This window comes from Silene latifolia, chromosome 8, assembly GCF_048544455.1.
Source record: "Silene latifolia isolate original U9 population chromosome 8, ASM4854445v1, whole genome shotgun sequence".
Taxonomy (NCBI): Eukaryota; Viridiplantae; Streptophyta; class Magnoliopsida; order Caryophyllales; family Caryophyllaceae; genus Silene; species Silene latifolia.
The window spans coordinates 108,155,907-108,176,932 of NC_133533.1; the positions used below are offsets into that span (position 1 = coordinate 108,155,907).

Below are 21,026 nucleotides of genomic sequence, written 5' to 3' on the forward strand. Positions count from 1 at the left end.
ACCTAGCTTTGCTTATTTAGTGTTAATCTCGCTTTCAGTTCTGTGTCACAGTCAATCATACTGTGACATAGATATGGTGTACCACTTGTGAACTTACAATCCATTAAGTTTCTCAAGTTTTGTAGTTAAGAGTTCTTTCTTGCGTTATCAAATAACCAAGCTAAGTAGAAAATTTTAAAAGATACACCTAATTCATCCCCCCCCCCCCCCCTTTTAGGTGTTAATCGTTCTTAACTCTTCACTTACAAGCGAGTTTTTCATCTGTGGTATGATAAACACATGTACAAAGTAATCGTGACTACACAACAGAGACAGATCGGCGAATTTCGCGAGTAACAAAACTAGTTAAATGAATTATTAGTCAAAAAGAAAAATTGCATTTTTTGCGACTTATAATTATGTACAATTAGCAAATACATTTTGTGCAATTTAAATTTGATTACAAAAGTTCCCAAGCTTTGCCTCCTCTCATATTGAATTTCTTGAGTCTTCCAAAGAACATGACTATGATGAGAACTATCTTTCCTTGATCACTCCATCTCCCAACAAAACCATACCATTTATCTACACATGTTGCATCATGTTTCAATTGTCTAGCACAACTATAGCCTGTTGAGAAGCCAACATTTCCATATGCACTGCAATTAAAATTATTTAAACATTTAATTCATTAGATTATCTTCATTTTATTTTGATAAACTAACATGATGTAATTTCCATTGAATTGACCTAGCCCAGTTCATGAGGAATACACGAACTAACCTGGCATGGCCTTGGCTCATTGGCTGGTTCGTGTTTTCCACATGAACCAGCCTGGACCAATTCGTGTAAATCGAATGGGCTTGGCGTTTTTAATGTGCTCGTCTCATCGAGATAAGCGATTTGATTTTTTTTTTATCAAAATTAAACAGTCGAGCACAAAGTTATGGTCGTTCAAAGTATTTTGTTCTTAATTGTCATTTTTTATTCCTGATTTATATTATTAATTATCGTCGTTATTACTAATTATCGTTTAATCATATTCATATATACAAAAATTAACGTTATCTAAAAACGCAAATAAAACAAAGGTCAAAACGGGAAATTTTATAAAAAAGTAGGAATGTAACGAATAAAATTAGGGGCGTGATATATTAATACTCATAAAATAGCATGCAAGCATGCATAATTTAAATAAGTACTCACCTAATGACTTCAATAACAATGTTCAAGACATTGAAATTGAGAGGATCATTCTTGATCTTTTCCCTCTCAGTAATGCAAATGATGATAATGAAGATGGTGAGATAAGAGAGTTGAGAAAATATAACATTTTCCAAATTAATTTTATTTTTCCTTTTGTTTTCCTCTTTATTGCATAGATTTTGTGAGTGTTGATCTTCTTCCTCTTCTTTTGTTGGAAGGAAAGATGTATAAGGTGGAAGATACCTATGAATCATCCAAATTAAATAATAACATTTTCATTAGCAATCTAGAAATTGTGACATGCTTTCAATTAAATTCAAGTCATGCTACGTGGCCACGAGTCGGGTTAGGGTCGAGTCTGGCCGGGTTCACCCAACTCAACCCTGAATCGGTCCTTCGAGGCAGGGCGGACTCGGTCGGGTCAAGGGGAGGCCGACCCGAAATCGGCCCTTGGGCAGGTCAAGGGTGGGCAAGATCACAGGTTTAGTGTAATTTTATTTTTTTGTTTTTAACGGGTTAACGGCGGCCCAAGTCCATTTTCTTCGACCCTGAACCAGCCCATACAGTTCACGGGTTATACCAGTTTAGGGCCCTAGGAAATGCAGACTCAAAGAGCGGGTCAAGCCGGGTCGACCCATGCAAGTGGCCAGCTCTAGGTAATAGTTAAAATGATTGGTTAGTACAAAGACAGTCTAATATAAAGGGAGAGGATTCAAACATAGCGCGACTATATATATGCTCTCCACAATAACTATTTTATCCAAGTCCAATCCCGACAAGTCAATGCCAGAATATTGACTAAAACTGGCTTGAATTACTTGTTTATTTGGCAATTCTGAAAAGTAAATAAATTATAAAAGCAAATTTTTATTTTAGATGGGCTATTTTTCGTCTGAAATAAGACGGATTAAATGTAGCTATTTTACGATAAAATGTTAATGTTTTCTGATAAAATGTTACCATTATTTCCAGGGTAAAAAGTGACAACTTTAGTTATAGCCTTTTGCGCAAAAGTAGGAAATTAGCCTCTGAACTTAATCTAATCGTCACTTTCCCAAATATCGGGAAGTGGTAATTGACCCCCATACGTGCAATTGTGAAATTAACCCATGTAACTTTCAATTAAAATAATTTGGCCCCATAACTTATATAATAAGTAAGCGCGAAAGTGGTAATTAAGGCCCTTACTTTGTTCAATTGTGAAATTAGGCCCCATAAGTTTCATTTGGAGCAATCAATCCCCTTAATTTTCACCAAAAGTGAAATTGAACCCCATTTTTAAAATTTTCACAAGAATTTTAATTAAAAATATTTTATACTCCGTATTAGTATTAAACAATTTATTAAATACTAAAAATTACTCTCTCCTATTCCGAATAACTCTCACCATCAAAGGGTGACACGGGAATAATTAATGGTGTTTGAATTAAATAAGCTAAACTATTGTGGTAGGGTGAGGTAGTTGGGGAGAGGAATGTATTGTGTGGGGTATTATTGTGTGGTGAGGTGAGGTGAGGTGATTAAAATAAGTATTGTTGTGAGATGAGTGATTAAAATAAGATAAAGTGTGGTGTTGTGGGGTATTGTTGTGGGTGAAGTGATTAAAATAAGTATATAACTTTACTACTCCGTAAAAAAAGGAAATTGGGAGAGTATTGTAAATAGATGAATAAGAAAAGGGGAAGAGTTATTTAGAATATGAAGGAGTACTAATTGCAACTTTACGAATTTCTACATCCTCTCTACTACTAAGAGAATAAAAACTCTTAGTAGTTTTCCCGCCTAAGAAAATAACTCTTAAAACTATCCATGGAAACAATATTACATTTATATTTTACCTCTTTTACAAGAAACAATTATTATCCCTAAATTATACAATCTTTCCCATAAATGTTATCCTTCATCAGTTACACTATAAATTACACAAATCTCTTTTTTTGTATTATCCTTCATCAGTTAGACTCTAAATATGATTTTCTAAATAAGGTAACAAATTTTTACGTATTTTTTTTATTAAAAATAAAAAATATAAATATAAAATATTAGTTAATTATTTGTAAATTGGCTTTTTAAATACGTAGTATGCTGTTTTTACCTATTTTCGTTATAAGGTAATACGTATTTTAATTAGATCTTACATCACCTAAACTTATTTTAATGTCATATTATGTAACAATATAACATTATAGTGTTATTTTTTAACAGTAAAACAAAAATAGTTTGAGACAAAAATAACTCAACTTAAAAGTGCCTTTTGATGGTAGTAAACTTTCGTTTTCTACCTCTTACTAAGATTATATTTAGTACTCTGCACATTATAATATTAAAGTGCAAGTATAATTAATTTTATGGAATTAATTTAATGAGAAAGTTTCTTTATAAAATAAATCTAAAAAATATCGTGCTGTAGCACGGGAAACTATACTAGTAATTTATTAATCATTGAAGAATACTTTTACATACATATTTAGTAAATTGTTTATAATTTATATATTATTCATACATATATAATGAATTGTCTATATACTATAACATTAAAAAAAACAATTCTCAATATTTAATATTAAATATAAAAGTTTTAAAATTATAAAATAGAATATTTTATATTTGATAAATTGTATTTAAAGTGATTTTAATGTAAGAATTTGGTGAAAATTAAGAAAATGAGGTTAAATTTCACTTTTGGTGAAACTTAAAGGGCTTGATTGCTTCAAATGAAACTTATGAGGCCTAATTTCACAATTAAACAAAGTTAAAGCGATTAATTACCACTTTCGCGAATAAGTAAGGGGTTTAATTTCACAATTAGGCAAACTAATGGGGCTCAACTACCACTTTCGCGTAACATTTTGTCATTAATTAGTTACATTCTGTTAAAAAATGGTAACATTTAATCCGTCTTATTTCAGACCGCCTGAAGCAAGATTTATTGATTAAGGATTTGGACAAAGGGAGTATACAATGCTACAATTATGGGACGATGACAACGTGGGAAGGTTTTTGCTCAAAAAACATGGGAAAGTTATGGAGGAAAGCGTAATTCATGGATTATATAATCAGTTGTATATGTTCTACGGTATAGAATTTGAACTTTGTTATAAAGTATCCGAGGTTTATGTTAAATAATATGAGCTTTATTAGAAAGTATTAAGCTCATTCAATTACACATTAAAAACATGAACTTTAAATTAGCTCAGAAAGAATATATATAAGCTCGGATTCTTATACCTTAGTTGTACAATGCTTATGGTACAACTGAATGTATAACCCTATTTGTGAAGAACGTGACTTTCAATAATAATCGACATATTATATTCTTCAATCTGAGATTATGGATATCCTATTTTATGACTTTACTAATTAAGTTAGTTGACATTTACATTAGTTGAAATTTTGTAGGAGGAACATAGGCAGTCCAAATAAAAAGGGTTGGAAATTCAAACTGAGATGTCTATATATGTCCAAAATAACTTCTTTATCAAATGCTCTGTTTGGCACGATATTTTAGGTAGCTTATTTGACCAAAATTTCAGCTACCTGATTTTTTTTGCAAGTGTTTGGCAAATAACTTATTTGGTCAAATAAGGTACCTGAAATGAAATGCTACCTCTTTGAGAAATCAGGTACCTGAAATGACTTATTTTCCATTTTATACCTCTTTATTCTATAATATTAAATAATTTTCATATCCTTTTACGTCATTTTACCAAAATCATTCCTTTTTCAAATTTAGTTTGTCAAACACATTTTTATATAATCGATTCTTATCACCTCCTAATTTTCAAATTACCTTATCGATTACCTTTTCAGTTTTTCAATTACCTTTTCGGTTTTAATTACTTTTTTCGGTTTATTCAATTTTTTTTAGTTAGTTTTGTCAAACAGAGCCAAAGTCTTATTTCAACAATTCAATGCTATAATATTGCTCTAGAAAATAAATAAATAAAAGGTAATTATTTTGTAGATTCTCTTGAATTTGAAGTGAATTTTGTTTCTTAAATAGGGTTTAAACCCAAACTATTTACAAAAATGAGACTCAATTGAAACTATGTCAGTGGATCTTATGAGAGACCGTCTCCCACTAATTTAATAGAAGACATAATAGAGAAAAAAGAAATTCAGTGACTCCCTCACCCCATTATGTGCTATGCAAGATGGATTCACGTCATCAAAGTATCAATTATTTTTAGGGTTAATTGATAGGAATAATCCCAACTATGTCTGTCCTGCTCAAAATAATCCCAACTTTTTAATAACACAGAATAATCCAAACTATGTCATCATTTAACTTTTATTACTACCAGTCTCTTAATAACCCATTGTCACCGGTAAACTTCTTTATTTCTTGGTTATAATATTTCTTTTTATAATTTTCTTCCTCTTCCATTTGTTTACTGTTCCTCTCCTCTTCTTCCCTTTCTTGATTGTTCTTATTTCTTCTTCCTCCATTTCAATTTGTCCAGATTTACTCTTCTTTTCTTCCTCCAAAATTCTATAGGTTGTCCTGTTCATTCTTAAATTTCTGATTTACTTATTAGATCTTAATTTTCTGATTTGATTCTTCATCATAATTTAATACTTCTAAAACAGCGAATACCCAGATCAAAAAATCGTCAAATTATAGTTAAGGTTAAAACTTTATGGTGAAATCATGGTAAAGATCAAATCGTTATTTATGAAACTATGGCAAAGATTGAAACTTTATGGTAAAAATTATATTCCGTATTATATGTATACATGATTGAAGATTTTAACATGAATTTATGAGGAAATTAAATAGAAGTTTGACTTTTGATTAACTTACTGAAGAAAATGAGAGTTGCAGCAGCACCGAGGAAATCAAAAAATGGTGCCGTCCTTTGAAGACAGAAGACAAGGTTTCTGGGTTTGATTGGATATGGAGATTAAGGAAGGTGTAGAGACACGGAGAGATGAGGAAAGGTTTGATAAATTTTTAAGATTGTGAGGTGTTTAGAAGAGGTAACCTGTTCAACAGGTTGCCCTTCCACCAAAGCAATTGAAGTTAAATGATGGCAAAGTTTGGTTTATTCTGGGATATTTAAAAGTTGGGATTATTTTAAGCAAGACGTGCATAGTTGGGATTATTCCCATCAATTAACCCTTATTTTTATATAATAAGAAAGGAGCGTTGCATGCTGTCCCACATAGCGACTCCGCTAAAACTTTGATGATGTACATTTTTTTCTTAAATGATAATAGTGCAACTGAATAAAAAATTTTAGCATTATTATTTTATTTTATTTCTTTTATTATGATAATTATGGGACGATGACAACATGGGAAGGTTTTTGCTCAAATAACATGGGAAGGTTATGGAGGAACGCCGCTTTCAATAATAATCGACATATTATATTCTTCAATCAATAATCAATAATTGATGTATTACGATAATATTCTACTATGAAATTTCTATGTAATATAGTTTCGTTCAATTATGATTATGTTAAAATAAGATGTCGTACTCCGTACTTGAACATGTTTACTTCTTTCTACTATCGCATGTTCGTCTCAAGTATATTACTCCTACCGTCCCGGTCATTTGTTGTCCTTTGGTTTTGGTACAAAGACCAAGGAAAGAGAAATGTGTCAATTACTAAATGACAAGTGGAACAAATTGAGTGTCAATAATCAAATTGCTTATTAAGTTCATTCTTAAAATAAAAAGGACAACAACTCACTGAGACACTCAAATATGAAAAAGGACAACAACAAATGGCCGGGACAAGGGAGTATTACACTTTCTCCACAAATAGATCGATGAAGCTTATTCACTAAACTAAGGTGCTGTTTGGCCAAGCTTAAAAAGTGCTTTTGCAATTGAAAAAGTAGTAGCTTGGCCAAACATGGTAAATTAGAGGGTTTTAAAAATGCTTTTGAAAAGCCAAAAACTGATTATTCACCCCCAAAAGGAGAAGTAGATAATTACTACTTCTACTTCTACTTTTCACATAAAGAACCAAATAAGCAAACAAAAGTTGTATTAAAGTAGTTAGGCCAAACATATAAATTTTGTGAGAAACCACTTTTACAAAAGTATGGCCAAACAACTAAAACTTTTCCGAAAAGTAACTTATGAATACACTCCTTTTAAAAAGGAAAAACCATTTTCCATAATCAAGGCCAAACAGCACCTAAATAGAGTGAAGCTTGATAATCTTATTTACTAGAGTAATATATATAAAATCCGGTTTATGTTAGTAGTTATTTGTATACACTTTTTAATTTCCTCCTGTAAAAAATAAAATGTCAAAAAATTATTTAGAAAGAAGCGAATAATATTATTATAGAGTATGAAATAATTCATGTAATAAACATTTAGAATTTAGTACTTCGTATATAATTGGCGATTTACGTCGATATATTAAATTCTTCATACGACAACTAAGAATCATCATAACAATTTACGGCTCTCAAATAAAGTCACCACTATTTCATCACCTCACATGTCCTACTTAGGTCATACTATTCCATTAATTAAATTTCTAATTCTACAACATTATCTTATATTTTAGTTTTGTTTAAAGAGATATACAATCGAATTTAGGTCATAAATATTATATTAAGATTCGAATAATTTAATTATTTTAAATCATTAGTAATTTCAATTCATAGTTATTGCAATATACTCATTTATTTACATTTAACTAATTACTGCTACTAAAAGAAATGTGATGGACATCAGACTTTTTTACTATTAGACACATCAGATTTTAGACTGATATTAAGTATCTAAAAAAGAACATAAAAAATAAACAAATGAATGAGATAGTGTGAGTAAATAATTTGATGACGAGTATGAAAGACAGAATTGAAGTAAGAGAGGAGAACTAACATCATTACGACGAATACAACCAACATAGCCGAGGCAACTGTCGAGATATCGACAATACTTTCACCCGTATGCCTTGAATTAATACATTGGAACAATATTCCCACAATCTTTTGGTAAACATTAAGATCATTCAATCCTTGCAAGTTCCAATCCAAGGAGCTAAACAATATAAATTGTACCAACACGAAACCCAAAACCGTCATAACTAATAGTTTAGCGTGCTTGCTAGGAAGCCAGTGAAGAAACCCAATCTCCTTTGTATTTCTTAAAAGATATTCAGTCTCACTCTTTTTCACGAATTTGCCTAGTACCCATATCGATAATCTAAGGAAGGACGGAAACAATGTGTTCCCTAGGAGGATTTGAGGGATTAACATCAACAATAGACCGGAATTTTGTCGAAAAACTATCATGTTTTCATTTGTAGGGATAAATCCACAACTTGCAAATGTTGAAACTATTGTAAATATTGAAAATGTAAATGTTTTTAGCCCTTTTTTCTCTAGGACATTTTTTGCATTATTTGACATAAAATTAAAATATACTAAAACCATAGAAATGCCTAACACATGAACTACTAACAAATAGGCTAAAACCATAAAACCCAAAACCTTAATTGACTTAGATTTTAAGAGAAAATCAATTTCCGATTTCGGTTTTTCTAATGCAATAATATTATTTGTACTTTGTGTACGTGAGATATTGCCTAATTCAATTTGATCAAAATTAAAACCTTCTATAGGTAAAGGAAGACTAGCGACGGAATTAACCCGACTTCTTGCTTTATGAGGGGTATACTTAAGCTTGGAGGACATAAAATGAAGGCCAACCATAGAAGTGAATACCTCCCCTCCTATAAACATCAAGATTGTCAAAATTACAAGTTGGGCATTTGAGAATACCTCCATTTCGATAGTCGACATACTCGAAACTGTTGTGGCTGACACTGAAGTGAAGAAGAGATCTAGGGCCTTAGGCCTGGTGGGGTAACTCCTTGGTTTAATCGCTCCTAAGACTAAAAACCCGATGGACGATACGAAGGTGAAGTAACTTACCTCAATCCAAAAATGGCTAAGGCCCTGTTCTTTCTGGCTTTTTAGAGCCGAATCAATCGAATCGAATCAATGAGTGAATCAATCAATCGAAATCGAATCGAATCCAATGGAATGAAATCCAATCAATCAATCGAATCAATGGAGCCGATCAATCGAATCAATAAGCCCATAGAATAAGCCGAATCGAATCGAATAATAATAAAGTCAATTGAAATTTGAATCGAATCGAAATAATCATATTAATAATAATAATAATAATAATAATAATAATAATAATAATAATAATAATATTTAATATTATTGTTATTATCAACTATAATAATAATAATAATAATAATAATAATAATAATAATAATAATAATAATAATAATAATAATAATAATATTCATAGTATAATACTATTTATACTAAAATTAATATTTTTAAGAAAAAAATTATAATATTATACTCCCTCTGTCCCGGTAATTTGTTGTCCTATTCCATTTTGGGGTGTCTCATTCAATTATTGTCCTTTCTATTTTAAGAATGAACTTGATGAACAATTTGATCATTCACACTCAATTTGGTCCGCTTGTCATTTTATAATTGGTCACTCCTCTTTCCTTGGTCTTTGTGCCAAAACCAAAGGATAACAATTGACCGGGATAGAGGGAGGAGTATATGAATAATCATAAATTATAATAATGAAAAAATAGTAATTTTTTACTAATAATATTCCTAATAACAATAATAAATAATAATGTCAATATTAATAATGATATTAGTAAAAATAATTGTTTCGAATAAAAACACTCAAGTAAGCGTTGCTCGAATCCGGGTCGGGTCAACGCGCTCCTCTCGAACGATGGCACCTCGAACCTATGCTTGCTCTCTCCGATGGATCTTTCACGTGTAACAAATAGGGCCTCGAGGGTTCGCAATAGGTCCTTCTCTCGATGCCTTACGATCTTGTTGGATAGTTGGGACCTTGCTTGAAGCTAAGGTTTTCGTGCCCTCTCATAGTAGCTCGAATAGTCTTACTTCTAGAGAGAGGAAGTTGTTGGTGAGAAGTATTTTACCATTGATGGGTGAATAATGAGGTATTTATAGATTTCTATGTGTACCTCAAATGATGGCTGGCAAGCATAGTTACCATATTCGCTATGAATACGCCTTATCGATTCGCGATTCGCTTATAGAAAATGTGTTATATGTATTTTCAGTAATCAGTTGATAGAATTCGCTTTTAACAATTCGTGATTCGTAGAGTATCAAGCGAATCCGTAACCATGTTGGCAAGCATGTTGACTTGTATTACCCCGTATTGGCTACTAGGTCAAGTCGGTTGGGCGTGCCCCATCAATAATATTAATAATAAATGTTATTAATTTTAATAATAATAATAATACCAATAATTATAACAACAACAACAATACTACTACTAATAATAATAATAATAACAACAATAATAATAAATAATATTATTATTAACATTATTATTCATTTTAACAACAACAACAACAATATTATTCATTTTAATAATAATATTCATAATAATAATAATAATAAATAAATTATTAATAACATTATTATTAACACTATTATTAAATATAATAATAATAATAATAATAATAATAATAATAATAATAATAATAATAATAAAGAATAATATTAAAAAAATAGTATTATTGATAACAAAATTAATAATAACTATTAAATTTAAGATGAGTAAAAAATTTGAAATGAGTTTGAACTTAATGGAGCTAAAGTTTAATCAATCAATCGAATGGAGCTGAAATTTGAAATAATCAATCGAATGGAGTGAATCAATCGAATCGAATCAATGGAGCTGAAATTTGAATCAATCGAATTAATCAATCAATCGAATCGAATAATCGAATCAATAGGTGAAAATAAGCCAGAAAGAACAGGGCCTAAGTTGGTAGACGAAAAAATCATATATTTTTGTACAAAACAAGTACAATATTTTAATTAGAAATATTATTGCTACATAAAGGTAGCCGTAAAAATGTTGAAATTTCTCCTTGGTCACGTAGAAACTCAACATTTTAAATGGTAAAAAAAAAATTTACGTTATTTATAAGCTTAGTTAAATTTAAGTTTTGTACAACTATAACTCTTCCAATTACAAAAATGTTTTGGAATTACACTATTTATAAGAAACAACTTAAGTACTTGTCAATTTAATTTGCCATGTACTGTTTAAATATATTGATGATTATTTATTATTATCTAAGAAAAAAGTTATTATTATTATTGATTAATGATTGAGAGATTCATCTGAATCGAGAAGAAAAAAGAAAAGCCATCAAACTATCCTTAGGCAGTTTCATTTAAATTTCATGTGGGTGGCTTAATTTGACTTTATTTAGTTCTTTCAGACTTAATTTTAGGTCATTTTACTTCAGTTCGGCTCTATTCAGTCCAGCTTCATTCAATTCAGTTTAATTCAGCTCATATCTTTATAAATTAAAGGGTCAATTAATTTTTACAGCCTTATAAATACGAGTTTTCAAAAATTACTACCTTATAAAAAAAACTGCTAAAATTACTACCTTACTAAGTATTAGTGCGCACAAATTGCTACCAATTCCCTTTTTCGGTCACTTAAAAAAGAATATTCCGTCAATATTTGAACTTTCCTTCCAAAACATAATAATTCTGACCAAATTACCCCTCTCATTATTTCTATTTCTATTACCCATCTCTCTCCTTTCTTATTCTTACTTTACTCATCTTCTTCATTGCTTGTTTATTTTCTTCCACCATACTCCCAATTTTTAGTTGCACAAAAAAGAGGAATTAATAGCAAGAAATTAGGGAGACATACTTTGTCGGCAAATTATAGAAGAAATTCAGCCCTCAATTTGATTATTTGGTGGAGATGGAGAAATTAGAAAGAGGAGTCCGTGGGATAAAAGAGGAGAGATAATGTTTAAGTGAAGAGGAGTGTGTTTATTGATTATGGGAAGAGAACAATCTACTTAATTGAATGGGTATTTTAAATAGTTAACATAAAAACACACCGAAAAAAGGGAATTGGTAGCAATTTGTATGCACTAATGGTTAGTAAGGTAGTAATTTTAGGAGTTTTTTTTATAAGGTAGTAATTTTTGAAAACTGGTATTTATAAGGTTGTAAAAATTAATTGATCCTAAATTAAATCTTATTTCAATTCACTTTAGTTCAGTTAAGCTCCATTAAATTCAGTTCAATTTCTCTCTTTTTAGTCAAAAAGGGCTTAAATTGGAGCCGATGACTCGAGGAAACTGACACCTAAAAAATACGGAGTACTTCATATGTGAAAAATGAAACTCAACTACAAAAAGTTAATGATTCATGCATAATCTGATACATGCACTATTTTCAGCCATTACGGCGAGTCTTTGTAATCGTCATATATTGTAAAACGAGATAGATTCTGATACTTGTACTGCTACTCGGCTAGTTAAATTGATGATGATATGAATAACGGTTTTAAGTAAGAATTTGTGTATAAATATAAATTGTTGTATAGAAGTACGGAGTACTTCGTATGTATATTGATTGGTGGCTAATAGTATTGAAGTATTGAGTATCCTAGTACAAGTGACACCTGTGAAAAGCCGCATTCACGTACACAAGTCACAGAATTGACATTCTTATTAGAATATTCATCTAGATTGTATGATTAATTAGCTCTTAAAACCTTAATTAGTGCTTAGATCATAAGTATATAAAAAGTTATACATCAATAATACCATAATGTATGTTCTTTGACTATTCTAAACATAAATAATACCGCCACTACATAAATTTGATACAATATCAAGTAATCATGTATTTCTGTCCAATAAAAATCGAATTAAACTCGCCTTGTACGCGCTTACCCCTCTTAACCAATTATATTTCACATTTTTTTATATAACGGTCTTACTTAAATGCTAGCTCAATTAGAATAAGCCTAAACTAGTACAGTATACAAAATGAACTTTCAATTTTATTCTGATAACTCCGATTTTTCATTTTGAAAACTAACCTTTAAATTATTCGGTCATCATCTTTACGTGTCAGTTAAAATAAAATTTATTTATTTACTTATCAAGTCTGTATTATTATAAAACTGTCTTATAAAAGAAGTAGAATTTATCTACCACACTTATTGATCGGAAAATTCACGTGGTACCCTCGAACTTTGTCATTTTGCTCATGGTATCCAACTTTTTAAGTTTGTGTACATTATACCCTCTATGTTTGAATTTTATGCACAACATATCCTTTTTGTCACTTTAAAAAAACTCAATTGTGCATAATTCCTAGATCGAAATTCAGAATCGGCTAATTTTTTTTCGTTAAATGATTATCTCGTCATAATCTACAATTTTGAGAAAAAAAATTGCCGACTGACATTTTATAGGGTTTTTTTTAACGAAAATCTCAAATCAAACATATCTTGGATCTTAAATTTCCGAATGACCATTTTCGTTTTATCAATTTATAGATCTCGAAGAGTTAATCAATTTGAAAAAAAAAATTAGTCAATTCCGATTTATGATCTATAATTTATGCTCAATTGAAAATTTTAAAAACCATAAATAGGGCATGTTGCGCTTGAAAATCAAATTTCAAAGATATCATGTACACAAACTTAAAAAGTAGGGTACCTGTGAATTAGATAGTGCTTCCAAGGGAAGCACAGCAGCTGATAGACTCATGACAGCCAAACGCAGAGAATGCAGAGACGACAAAAGAGCAACTCAGCAGATTGAGAAGACCACAAAAGGTTCTAGATCAGTCTAGAAGTTTCTGGATCAGTCTAGGTAGTTCCATAGGTTGTTAGAAATCTGTTAGAGTGCTTCCGCAAATCAAGGAAGGTTGTTAGGAATTAGTTAGAAGATATTTTGTAAATAGTAGAGTGAAGAATTCTGTATAAATAGGTTGTAGTCAGGTTCATTTGATTAAGTTAATACAAATCTCAATTCTAATTTTGTCCTTCTCTTACAACAAACTTTCATCAATCATTTACTTCAATCTTCATCTCTAACAATGGAGCTTCAAGCTCATTTTAATGGCGTCCACACTTTTAACATGGTATCAGAGCAGGTTTTTACCTGACTCTGCATACACATCATACTTCTGCATTTTAATTCTTCACTTAAACTTTCAATTTCATCTTCTTTCAATTTTAATTTCTTTTACAAATTCTAAAAATCACAAAATCTTCCTTTTATATTCAATAATTACATTTGAAATACACAAAAATGGCGACATCAGTAACTGATAGCAATGGCGATACTGTTGATCTGAGCAATCCATATGATAATCCACTTTTCTTGCCGAATTCTGATTACTCAGGATTGAAGCTTACTGGAACGCTCTTCAATGGTAGAAATTTTCGTCATTGGAAGAAAAGCATGCTCTTAGCTTTAGCAACGAAGAACAAAGACGGCTTTCTCACCGGATTGACATCAATGCCAGCAATTACCTCTTCTAAATACAGTCTTTGGTGGAGATGTGATTCTATGGTGCGTTGCTGGCTCGTCAATTCAATGGACCCTGAGTTCAGAGAAAGCTTCATGTCATGTAAGACTGTAAAACAGCTTTGGGATGAAGTTTCTGAGAGATATGGAGAAACTAATGGTCCACTTCTTTTTCAACTCAAGAAAGATTTGAGGAATATCACGCAAGAAAACAGTTCTGTTGCAGAATATTTTTGCAGGCTCAAGAAATATTGGGACGAGATTGAAGAAATTGAGGATTTCCCTGACTGTACATGTGGAGTTCTCGCAAAATGCACCTGCAACTTCATGAAGAAAGTTCTAGAGTTAGCCTCCAGAGAGAAAGTTCTAACTTTTCTGATGGGGTTAAGTGATTCTTATGATACTTTGAAGTCTCAAATTTTGTCCATGGAGCCTATGCCACCTATCAACAAGGCGTATTCTATTGTGCAGCAGATAGAGTCTCAGAAGAAGGTTTCCAGTATCATGAATTCTGTTCATGACACCAGTGCTTTATACAGTCATAAGCCAGGAGGCCGCTATGCACAACAAGGAGGGCATCCAAATCAGCAGAATGCAGCTAAAAAGCCTAAAAGTCAGAGGTGGTGCACTGCCTGTAATAAGTCTGGTCACACCAGAGACACTTGCTTTGTCTTGCATCCTGAGCAAAAGGCAAAGTATCTTGCACGATTTTCTGGTAATGCTCACGTTGACAGTGATGATGAAGAACATCCTCTATGTTCTTTCCCTCCACAGCTTGAATCACAGAATCTTCAAGCCAGTTCTTCTCATTCAGAGCACAAGGAGCATCCTATAGCCACTTCTGATCTTGCTCAATCTGTTTTTCAGCAGGTCATGCAGATGATACAGGCTCAGCAAGGTGCACAACAAGGTGCAAGTTCCAGTGCATCAGAACCTGTCAATGCTTCCATAAATTTCGCAGGTACAGCACTAGTTACCAATGCTATTGCTTGTACTTGCATTATTAATACTTCTGAATGGATAGTAGACTCTGGTGCTAGTGATCACATGACAGCACACAAATCCTATTTTACTTCTTTGAGGCGTCTTCTTAAACCTATTATTGTTGGTCTTCCTGATGGTTCAACCAAATTGGTTCATTATATTGGAGATATCAAGTTGAATACTTCTATTATCTTGCAAGATGTGTTGTTTGTTCCTGACTTTAAGCATAATTTGCTTTCAGTTGGGAAGTTATTATCTACCTCACGCTTGCTAATCCATTTCTATGTGGACCGTTGCATTATTCAGGACCCTGCTTCTAAGAGAACTGTTGCGGTTGGTCAAAAGGATGCTGGCCTCTATAAGTTGCAGTCTGGTCACCTGCATCCTGATCATACTGCTGTCAATTCTTCTCAATCTTTTCAGTCTGTTCCTTGTAAAACTTACGCAAATAAAACTTGTGCTAAGCTTGATTTGTATCATGCACGTTTAGGGCATACTTCTCTTGCTAAGATGCAACACATTAAGGATGTCAATTGTACTGGTTTACAGAATTATCAATGTGAAACTTGCATTCTTGCAAAAATGCATGTCTTACCTTTTCCTCGAAGTTCTTCACGTGCTTTAAGTTCTTTTGATTTAATACATGTTGATTTGTGGGGATCTTATAAGACACCTACACTTACAGGAGCTCACTATTTTTTAACAATTGTTGATGATCATTCTCGTACTACTTGGACTTTCTTACTCAAGTTCAAAACTGAAGTTGCTACTATTCTTACAAATTTCTTGAATCAAGTTTTTACACAATTTGGCAAAATGGTGAAGGTTATTAGGAGCGACAATGGGACTGAAATTTTTCAGGAGACTTGTTCTCAATTATTTTTATCCAGAGGTATCATTCATCAGAGAAGTGCTCCTTACACCCCTCAACAAAATGGGCGGGTTGAAAGGAAGCATCGTCATCTTATTGAGACTTCTCGAGCTTTGATGTTATTTGCTGGTTTTCCTAAGAAATTTTGGGGGGAATGTCTTTTAGCTGCAACTCACATTATCAACAAGTTGCCTTCTGTCATTCTCAATTGGAAAACTCCCTTCGAAATTCTTTTAGGCAAGCCTCCTGTCTATGATGACTTAAAGGTACTGGGATGTTTATGATATGCTTTAAACACTTCTCCTCATAAAGATAAGTTTGCTGCAAAGGGTATTAAGTGTTTGTTCATTGGCTATCCCTTTGGACAGAAAGCTTACAAAGTTTATGATTTAGCAACTCATCGTATATTTGTCAGCAGAAATGTTATTTTTCATGAACATATTCTTCCTTTCAAGCATTCCTCTCCAACAATTCAAGATTCTTTTTTATTTCCTGAAGATCCTTCTATTGGACTCGATGATTCTTCTTCTCCTATCACTCCATTCTCCAGGCGTCTCTCTTCTACTTCTATTCCTGATTCAGGTTCATCAATCCCTGCAGCCACGCCTAATTCTATCAGTGATGGTACTGTTCAGCACACGCCTAATTCTATCAGTGATAGTACTGTTCAGCATTCTGAACCATCTGCTATTTCCGATCCAGCTGTTTCTTCCATAACCGGTGATATTCCTACCAGAAAATCTATCAGGGTTAGGCATATACCTGCAAATCTGCGGGATTATGTCTGTCCTACTATTTCTCCTTCTGCAAATGACTGCACCTCTACTTCTTTTAATGTTTTTAACACTGCCACTTACCCTGAGCACTACCACGCCTCTCTTAATTCTGTACTCAACACTGTTGAGCCTTCTACATACGCCCAAGCACGTTCTGATCCCAAGTGGATAGCAGCTATGGACAAAGAGTTACAGGCACTTGAAAGCAATGGCACTTGGGAACTCATTATACTACCCTCAGGTTTTAAACCAATTGGTTCCAAATGGGTCTTCAAAATTAAGTTTCATCCTGATGGCTCTGTGGAACGGTACAAAGCACGATTAGTGGTCAAGGGTTTCACACAGATTGAAGGCAAAGATTATAAATCTACTTTTTCTCCCGTTGCCAAGTTCAGCACTGTTCGCATTCTTCTTTCAGTAGCAACTTCTCGACAATGGCCTATTCATCAACTTGATATCAACAACGCCTTTCTCCATGGATATCTAGAAGAAGAGATTTATATGCATCCTCCTGCTGGCTATTCTAGAGCAAAACCAGGTGAATTTTGCAAACTTAAGCGCTCTCTTTATGGCTTAAAACAAGCATCACGCCAATGGAATATTGAATTGACCAAGCTATTACTTTCTGAAGGTTTTATTCGTTCCAAAAATGATTACTCCCTTTTTACCAAAGAAGTAAGCACTTCCATTATTGTTGTTCTGGCATATGTGAATGATTTACTTATCACGGGAAATGATCCTATCCTCATTCAACATCTTAAAGATTCTTTAGACAATGCATTCACTATCAAGGACCTTGGTCTCATTCGTTACTTCTTGGGTCTTGAAATAGTTAGATCTTCTCAAGGGTTATTGGTCAATCAACGCAAGTATGTTTTAGATATTATTAAAGACTCTTGCATGGAAGATTGTCATCTTGCATTATTTCCTCTTCCTCGCGGCTTAAGGCTTTCTACTGATGAAGGGGAAGTGCTCACAGAACCAGAAATTTATCGCAGACTTGTTGGTAAATTGCTTTATCTCAATTTAACAAGACCTGATCTTTTTTATTACGTACAACATTTAAGTCAATTTTTAAGTACTCCTCGCCGTCCTCATTTGCTAGCTGCTCTTCACGTTGTTCGATATTTGAAGGGCACTCTTGATGCAGCTTTGTTTTATCCTTCTGACAATGATCTTACATTACGTGCTTATTGTGATGCGGATTGGGGCACATGTCAGTATAGCTGTAGATCCCTCACAGGTCATTGTGTCTTCTTGGGAAATTCCTTGGTTTCCTGGAAAACCAAGAAACAAAAGACCGTTTCTAAATCATCTGCTGAAAGTGAGTATCGTGCCATGTCTTACACTGCTGGAGAATTAGTTTGGTTACATTCACTTTTAGCTGATTTCAAGGTTTCCTCCTCTTTACCTATACAACTCAATTGTGATAATAAAGCGGCCCAACACATTGCAGCCAACCCCGTATTCCATGAACGAACCAAGCACTTGAATATCGATTGTCATTTTGTTCGTGAACGAATACAGGATGGGTTTATTTCTACTGCTCATGTATCTTCTAGTATGCAATTGGCCGATCTTATGACCAAACCTCTTGGGCAGCAACATCATTTCTTCCACTGTTCCAAGTTGGGTCTGCATTTCGTTCCTCTCAATAGCACCTCCAACTTGAAAAGGGGGGGGGGGGGGGTGAATTAGATAGTGCTTCCAAGGGAAGCACATCAGCTGATAGACTCATGACAGCCAAACGCAAAGAATGCAGAGACGACAAAAGAGCAACTTAGCAGATTGAGAAGACCACAAAAGGTTCTAGATCAGTCTAGAAGTTTCTGGATCAGTCTAGGTAGTTCCATAGGTTGTTAGAAATCTGTTAGAGTGCTTCCGCAAATCAAGGAAGGTTGTTAGGAATTAGTTAGAAGATATTTTGTAAATAGTAGAGTGAAGAATTCTGTATAAATAGGTTGTAGTCAGGTTCATTTGATTAAGTTAATACAAATCACAATTCTAATTTTGTCCTTCTCTTACAACAAACTTTCATCAATCATTTACTTCAATCTTCATCTCTAACAATGGAGCTTCAAGCTCATTTTAATGGCGTCCACACTTTTAACAGTACCACGTGAAAAATGGCAAAGTTTGAGGGCACCACGTGAATTTTCCGCTTATTGATTACTACTACTCGTGTCTGTATGACCTACAAATTCATAAATACTCATATACGAAATCATTATTATTGTTTAAAATTTACGGAGAATTTCAAATAATGATAACTATCTTATCTTTATTAATTCAGAAGACAATACTCAATCCAGGGCGTGTCACGTCATTAATTCAGCTTTTTTTTTTGAAATACATGTTATGGTGGGACCCTTTAGTTTGCAATGTATTTATTTCTTGAGAATTCCGGCTATACAAACACGCGACAAATTCCGTCTTTGAACAAATACTATGAAATAATTTTATACATTTCGAATAAATGAAATTAATGGCCTATAAGCGGAATGAATTACAAATCGGAATAAATGAAACTAATTACAAATAAATGAATTACATAATTTTTTTACAAAAATTAAATAATAATAAAATTACATAATTACGAGAAGGAATTACAACTAATTACGGGATTGAATTACATATAATGCGAATAAATTACATGCATAATTTTTAAAAACTAGATAGTACGATATATTTTTTTAAGAAAAAATATCCTTTGTTATTTTCTCTTAAACCATTGCATGTGAACACGTATTTGTAACAAGTTTAAACATTAATTATGTAGATCGCTGATTTAGACCAACTAGATAAGTACAATAGAAATGCAAAAAAACAAAAAAAAAAAAAAATCCAAAAACATTAATACCGGCCCAAATACATACCCGTGCAATTTTGCACGGGTTTAAAACTAGTATTAATCAAATAATGTAACCTATAGTGCAACCGTCTTAAACAAACCAATAATTAACAAGAAAATTAGTGCCCTCCGATGCCGTCAATCATTGATCATTATTAAATATTAGTATCTCAAATTCTCAATCAAGGTTTTCAATTAATTGAGTAATAATTAATTTATTAAACAGATGAACTGAAGGCAGACACCTGTATACGAGAAAGAAGCAACTTTAATTAGCAGGTTGGACGGATCTTATCTAAATAGCAGGAGAATTTATGGAGATTATATGTGTATTTGGCCTAGCTTGTAAAAGTATTTTTGGGCTCAAAAATAATTTTTGGCGAAACACATTATATTTTAAAAGTTCAAATAAAAAAATTTTAAAAGCTAAAAATCCATATTTTTGCTCATAGAAATAAAAGCAGCAATTTGTTGTTTCTGCTTTTGAAAAACACCTTTGAAAAATTAAGCTTGATAAACAAAAATTCATTTTTGAAAATCGAGGTCAAACATACTCTATATTAAACAGGGCCGGTCCTAAACATATTGAGGCCCTAGGCAAAATTATAAAAGGCGGCCCCGATTTTGTAAAAATACTAGTACTAACAAAATTCAATAAACGAAACAACATACGCAACTTATTACTTGGTAAGATGCAAAACCACTGGACAGTTCTCTTATTCTGCTTTTTATATGTAGTAAATTTTATTTGACAAAAGGCTTCAAGCTATAGCCTATATAACGGACTTCTAATTCCGTTCTCATAGGCCCCTTCTAGACTTGGGCCCTTGTCACTTGACCCAACAAACACCCCTATGGGCCGACCCTGATATTGTAGGAAATATGATCGATGAGATTTCCATTGATAATGACAGAGTATATATACACCTAATTAATCAAACTAATTGCCTAATTACAAGGGATATACTGTAGACTAAATATAATACAAAAGG

At 32.5% G+C, this 21,026-nt stretch overlaps 1 protein-coding gene across 1 annotated transcript; it reads right to left on the reverse strand.

Moving 5' to 3' along the window:
* Positions 1-345: 345 nt before the first annotated feature.
* Positions 346-8,924, reverse strand: LOC141595836 (cation transporter HKT1;3-like). Its single transcript, XM_074415793.1, has 3 exons — positions 8,039-8,924; positions 1,186-1,428; positions 346-638 (listed from the first exon to the last, which is right to left on the reverse strand). The coding sequence occupies exons 1-3, from the start codon at positions 8,899-8,901 to the stop codon at positions 440-442; spliced, it is 1,305 nt and encodes a 434-aa protein (XP_074271894.1). The 5' UTR covers positions 8,902-8,924; the 3' UTR covers positions 346-439.
* Positions 8,925-21,026: the final 12,102 nt, after the last annotated feature.

Coding starts and splice junctions, on each gene's coding strand:
- LOC141595836 (XM_074415793.1), bottom strand. CDS start 8,901: ATGTTTATAGGAGGGGAGGTATTCACTTCTATGGTTGGCCTTCATTTT. Junction 1,429..8,038: donor GTTGTATTCGTCGTAATGAT/GTTAGTTCTCCT, acceptor GATGATTCATAG/GTATCTTCCACCTTATACAT. Junction 639..1,185: donor ATTGTTATTGAAGTCATTAG/GTGAGTACTTAT, acceptor TTTTAATTGCAG/TGCATATGGAAATGTTGGCT.